General features: G+C 48.5%; 1 protein-coding gene across 5 annotated transcripts in view; it reads left to right on the top strand.

Moving 5' to 3' along the window:
* The window catches only part of C1RL (complement C1r subcomponent like), a 12,004-nt gene extending 6,538 nt beyond the window's left edge, over nucleotides 1-5,466 (top strand). For all 5 annotated transcript variants that reach the window (XM_032254682.1, XM_032254684.1, XM_032254683.1 and 2 more), the window contains 3 exons: nucleotides 1,471-1,596; nucleotides 1,730-1,804; nucleotides 3,243-5,466. In XM_032254682.1, the coding sequence (XP_032110573.1) occupies nucleotides 1,471-1,596; nucleotides 1,730-1,804; nucleotides 3,243-4,015 (974 nt within the window). In that variant the 3' untranslated portion in view covers nucleotides 4,016-5,466. The remainder of the gene's footprint in view (nucleotides 1-1,470; nucleotides 1,597-1,729; nucleotides 1,805-3,242) is intronic.
* The last annotated feature ends 1,142 nt before the right edge of the window (nucleotides 5,467-6,608 follow it).

Raw genomic sequence — 6,608 nt, 5'->3', positions numbered from 1 at the left:
GGGAAGGAAGGGAGGGAGGGACAGAGGGAGGGGAGAAAAGAAGGAAGGAAAGCAAGAAAGAAAGAAGAGAGAAAGAGGAAAAGAAAGAAGATAGGGAAGGAAAAAAGGAAGGAGGGAAGGAAGGGAGGGAGGGAGGGGCACATGATAAAATATCATTTTTTAGTATGCTAAAATGATATTTTTAGTATGCTAAAATGATTTTAGCATCCTCTGGTCTCTGGCTCTGAACTCCTGGCTGCTCTCCCCAGAAACAACTGTGTTCTCCATTTCCTAGGTATTCTCTCTAGGAGGAGGATAAATTGTGTGTGTCTGTATTGCAAGTGTTCTAAACTTGGCATTTTTTTCACTGAATAATATATCTTAAAGATCATCCCATTCCATATGGTCAGCATTGACTTCTTCTTATTATTATTTGAGACTGAGTCTCCCTCTGTCACCCAGGCTGGCATTGGTGGCTCAGTCTCTGCTCACAGCAACCTCCGCCTCCTGGGTTCAAGCAATTTTCTTGCCTCAGCCTCCCAAGAAGCTGAGATTATAGGCATGCCACTACACCTGGCTAATTTTTGCATTTTTAGTAAAGACGTGGCTTCACCATGTTGGCCAGGCTGGTCTCAAACTCTTGACGTCAGGTGATCTGCCTGCCTCGGCCTCCCAAAGTGCTGGGATTACAGGCATGAGCTACCGCGCCTGGCGAACTCATTATTTTTAATGATCACGTAAAATCCCTTTGATTGATGTTTCGTAATGTATTTGATCAGCCCTCCTAATAAATACTTTGTTGCCACACACGGTGCTGCTCTGCATACCCTTGCACTTACATCTTTGAGCACGTGTGTGAGAACATCTTTAGGCTAAATTTTTAGAAATGGAGTAGTAAGTTAAAAAAATATTTGCATTTTTGGCTAGGCGCAGTGGCTCACGCCTGTAATCCCAGCACTTTGGAAGGCCAAGGTGGGTGGATCACTTGAGGTCAGGAGTTCGAAACCAGCCTGCCCAACATGGCGAAACCCCGTCTCTAGTAAAAATACAAAATTAGCCGGGCATGGTGGTGCACGCCTGTAATCCCAGCTACTTGGGAGGCTGAGGCAGGAGAATCGCTTGAACCTGGGAGGCGGAGGTTGTAGTGAGCCAAGATCGTGCCACTGCACTCCAGCCTGGGCAACAAGAGCAAAACATCTCAAAAAAAAAAAAAAATTGCATTTAAAATTTTGATACTGCTAAAATTTTCTCCAAAAATGTTTTGCTAATTTACACACCTACCAACCACGTTTGAAGTGCCTGTTTCCTATACCCTGCTTGTCACCGTTACCTTCAAAGTCTTTGAGTGTTGACAATCTGATCAGTGAAAATTAACTCAAATGTTAAAAAAAAACAAAACACTGTGCAAGTCAAACCAAATATAGCCATGGGCCAGAATCAGCCCCTGGGTTGCCATTTGGCAAGTGTGTGCTGGGTGCTGTTTTCCTATAGCTGTGAACTGTAGTCAGCCCATCAGCCAGGCCAGCAGGAGTTCTGAAGCCATCAGCACACCTGGAGACAGCCCTGCCAAGGTCCAGAACCACTGCCAGGAGCCCTATTATCAGGCCACGGCAGCAGGTGAGCCCCACCCGCTGAGGGGTAGCCTCCATCCCCCTCACTCCCACCCAAACGCCCTCTGAGCACCTGCTTTGTTAACCAACAGTTTCAACTCTGAGCCTGTTTCTTTGTCTCTCCTCATTTTGCGTCTCAGGGGCACTCAGCTGCACCACCCCAGGGACCTGGAAGGACACACAGGATGGGGAGGAGGTTCCTCAGTGTGTGCCTGGTGAGTAGCCCCCTGCGAGCACCATTCCCCTAACAAGCCTCAGCTGCAACTGGGACCTACAGGACACACGGGTTAAAGGAAACCTTAGAATAGAAAGGAAGATACGAAGCAGAAGGTGAGGAACAGCAGGGTAATCAAGAAGGCCCAGAAAAGAAGAGGCAGGGAGCTTGTTCCTCATTCTTCAGGGGTCAAGATATATCTGAGGAAAGCACGAAGGAAGTTAATGAGGTGGACTAGGAAAGGAGAAAGAGACCAACAAGCTGAAGTATCATTTTTACGGCTAAATAATATTCCTTTCTATGGATGTACCATTTTGTTTGTCCATTCATCAACTGATGGACATTTAGGCTGTTTCTACTTCTTGGTGATTACAAATGATGCTGCTATGAGCATTTGTGCACAAGTTTTTGTACCAACATACGCTTCCAAATCTCTTGGGTATATACCTAGGAGTAGGCTTGCTGGATTGTGTAATAATTCTGCTTAACTTTTTGAGGAACCACCAAACTGTCTTCAGCAGTGGCAGCACCATTTTACCATTTTACATCTCACCAGCAATACCTGAGGCTTCAATTCCACCATTTTTGAGATCCACACTTTTGAATGAAGCCATTGCCTTCCTAAGCCAACCTGATCCATGGAAAACTCTAGGGTTCGCCTGAAGGCTCGTAGTGCTTTGGGGATGTGTTGGAGGGCAGATGGTAGTGGGAGATGTTACAAATGAGGAAATGACACAAAACTAGGCAGGAAGCACTGAAACAGACTCTGCCTGTAGTACGGGGGCCCAGGATGGTCGGGAGGAACCGCTTTAATGCCTCTGAGGAGGCAGGAAGGAGAGCCCTGCAGAACCAGCACCAAACGTGCTCATCTGTGCTCTCCACCCTCAGTCCACTGTCCCGAGTCCCATGCAAGATGGGTGCCCCATACAGTTGGCATTGATTCCTTGCCCTTGTCTGCCCACATGGTCTATACTGTGAGTCGGCCCCAGTGTAAGAGTCCTGATCCCACCCAGGTGCGGTGGCTCACACCTGTAATCCCAGCACCTTGAGAGGCCGAGGTGGGTGGATCACCTGAGCGCAGGAGTTCGAGACCAGTCTGGCCAACATAGTGAAATCCCATCTCTACTAAAAATACAAAAAAAATTAGCCAAGCATGGCGGCGGGTGCCTGTAATCCCAGCTACTCAGGAGGCTGAGGCTGGAGAATCGCTTGAGCCCGGGAGGCGGAAGTTGCAGTGAGCTGAGATCACGCCACTGCACTTTAGTCTGGGCAACAAGAGCGAGATTCAGTCTCAAAAAAAAAAAGAGTCCTGATCGCATGCAGAGCCAGACCTGGAGCCTCTTCACGCATCCTCTGCCACAGCTTCAGAGAAGTAGGTCTTTAATCAGTGTGCCTAGACGCAGCTGCTGACTGTCACCCCTGCCCCTCCTCTCTCCCAGTCTGTGGACGGCCAGTCACCCCCATTGACCAGAATCAGACGACCCTCGGTTCTTCCAGAGCTAAGCTGGGCAACTTTCCCTGGCAAGCGTTCACCAGTATCCATGGCCGTGGGGGCGGGGCCCTGCTGGGCGACAGATGGATCCTCACTGCTGCCCATACCATCTACCCCAAGGACAGTGTTTCTCCCAGGAAGAACCGGAGTGTGAATGTGTTCCTGGGCCACACATCCATAGATGAGATGCTGAAACTGGGGAACCACCCTGTCCACCGTGTCATTGTGCACCCCGACTACCATCACAACGAGTCCCACAGCTTCAACGGGGACATCGCCCTCCTGGAGCTGCAGCACAGCGTCCCGCTGGGCCCCAACGTCCTCCCGGTCTGTCTGCCTGACAATGAGACCCTCTACCACAGCGGCTTGTTGGGCTATGTCAGTGGGTTTGGCATGGAGATGGGCTGGCTAACTACTGAGTTGAAATACTCAAGGCTGCCTGTAGCTCCCAGGGAGGCCTGCAAGGCCTGGCTCCAAAAGAGACAGAGGCCCGAGGTGTTTTCTGACAGTATGTTCTGTGTTGGGGATGAGATGCAGAGGCACAGTGTCTGTCAGGGGGACAGTGGCAGCGTCTATGTGGTATGGGACGATCGTGCCCATCACTGGGTGGCCACGGGCATTGTGTCCTGGGGCATAGGATGTGGCAGCGGGTATGACTTCTACACCAAAGTGCTCAGCTACGTGGACTGGATCAAGGGGGTGATGAATGGCAAGAACTGACCATGCGGCACTTGAACAGGGACTGGCCAGCACAGTGGAGGCCCCAGTCAAGAGAGGGCCGGGAGTGAGGACTGAACCCTGGGGCAGGGGCAGGAGGTGGTGGGAGGCAGGGAAATCCTATTCACATCACTGATGCAGCAAGCCACCATGCAAGAGAAACCCCCACCCTGCAAGCCTGCACCATCCGGACAGGAAGCACGGTCCTACAAACCGCCGCTCCTCACCCTCTACCTCCCTGTCCGCTTGCACTAGGCCACGGAAGCCCTGTGCATCTCAGCAACTTTCACCTTGAATGTCCTTGGAATCCCCTTCCCCTTCATCTGTTGACACAGCTTTTATACCCACCTCTGGAAGAGTCACCATCTCACCTGCTGAGTATGGAGAAAGGGGTTTTCCTTGCATTTTATTTCTGAAATATTCCTAAGACCCTTTAGTTGACCTTCACACCTTCACATATTCAAGCTGTTGGCTTCACCACCTTCCACAGCTCCAAGATGCGATTACAGAAATAGCTCCTTTTTAAATTTTATGCCCTCTATATGCCAGACGCTTCACCTGTTATTTCACTTAATCCGCATACCATGTTGGCAAAGGATGTGTTATTAGCCATGCTTGACAAATGAGGAAACTGAGGCTCCGGGAAAGGGACTTGCCCAGGTCCCACAGCTGGTGTGTGACTGCAGAGGCTGCTCTTCCCCGTGTGCCGCCATACTTCTCAGCTCTCCTCAGATCTGCTGTGCCACCCGCTTTCCCTCCCAGTGCCCACATCCTTACCATTGTCCCTCCCTGGGAATTCCTGCTTCTGTAAAAATGGCATCCTCTGGCTCACACTTTCCTGCTAGCCCCATCTCCTGCAGAAGCCACGTGAGCCCAGCACTGGACTGACGTTCCTGCGGACACCCCACCTGGGCCCCCATCATCAAGAGAACTGTTCCACCTGAGAGGACCAACTCTTTAATTTTTAGTACAGATTGGAGGTGATGGGCCGAGCACGGTGGCTCACGCCTGTAATCCCAGCACTTTGGGAGGCCAAAGCGGTCGAATCACAAGGTCATGAGATCAAGACCATCCTGGCCAACATGGTGAAACCCTGTATCTATTAAAAATACAAAAATTAGCTGGGCGTGGTAGTGCGCATCTATAGTTTCAGCTACTCGGGAGGCCGAGGCAGGAGAATTGCTTCAACCCAGGAGGCAAAGGTTGCAGTGAGCTAAGATTGTGCCACTGCACTCCAGCCTGGTGACAGAGCAAGACTCCATCTAAAAAAAAAAAGCATTGGAGGTGATTTACAGTGAAAGACGCAAGTAAAATATAACTGTTCAATGGAAATAGAAAATAAATATCATAAAAGAGAGAAGAGAGATAATTTGTTAGCATCAAGAGTCAATTGCTGTATAGTCACAGGTTAAATTTATCTCTAAAAAAATTAGCAGGATTCAACGTTGTCCCTACATGTGGTTACTTCTGTTTTTTACACCTACACACAGTACAAAAGATTATTAAAAATATTCCCAAAAGGCGGGTACAGTGATGTACACCTATAGTCCCAACCACTTAGAAGGCTGATGCAGGAAGATCATTGGAGCCCAGGAGTTCAAGGCCAGCCTAAGCAACATAGTGAAACCCCATCTCCAAAAATGTAATAATAATACTCTCAAAATACTCAACAGAGTAGTTTTAGTTGATAAGATTTTGGCTGTTTGGTTTTCCACTATTCTCTATTTGCTAAATTTTGTTTAATGAGCATGAAACATTCTTTTTTTTTGAGACGGAGTTTCGCTCTTGTTACCCAGGCTGGAGTGCAATGGCGCGATTTCGGCTCACCACAACCTCCGCCTCCTGGGTTCAGGCAATTCTCCTGCCTCAGCCTCCTGAGTAGCTGGGATTACAGGCACGTGCCACCATGGCCAGCTAATGTTTTTGTATTTTTAGTAGAGACGGGGTTTCACCATGTTGACCCTTGACCTCGTGATCCACCCACCTCAGCCTCCCAAAGTGCTGGGATTACAGGTGTGAGCCACCGCGCCCGACCAAGCATGAAACATTTATTCTATTTTACTTATTTTTATGATTGAAAAAATGATGAGTTTCTCCCTGCCAAGGCAAACATATATATATATATATATATATATACACACACACACAACACACACACACACATATATTTATACATGTGTGTCTAGATGTGTATCTCTACATCTTCGCCACCGTCTCTAGGTCTAGAGATAGAGATATAGACTAGGAGCTGGAGATAGAGAGGTAGAGGCAGGTTAGAGACAGAGCTGATAGAGACAGGTGAGCTGGAGATAGAGACATAGCCACAGAGGAAAACCTACCGCTACTTTAAGAGAGAAACTTTTTTTCCCCAAGAATCAAATCCTTAAAGGAATAAACACTGTAACAGACAATGTCCTCAATACTTGTCTTAAAACAAATGCAGCAACATCCATATGGCGTTTTTTTCCTTCTTTGTATAAGTCAAGGACATAACAAAAATGTGTGAGTAAAGGTTATCTTCAATGGTTGGGCAGAGTGGAGACAGGGCTGGGACTGAGCTAATGACGTCCAGGTTTGCCGTGCTCCAAGCATTGTT

Source organism: Sapajus apella, unplaced genomic scaffold (assembly GCF_009761245.1).
Source record: "Sapajus apella isolate SASKATOON/1434 unplaced genomic scaffold, GSC_monkey_1.0 scaffold86, whole genome shotgun sequence".
In the NCBI taxonomy this organism is placed as follows: Eukaryota; Metazoa; Chordata; class Mammalia; order Primates; family Cebidae; genus Sapajus; species Sapajus apella.
The sequence above is the reverse complement of the archived record's forward strand: the minus strand, read 5'-3'. Positions and strand labels throughout refer to the sequence as shown.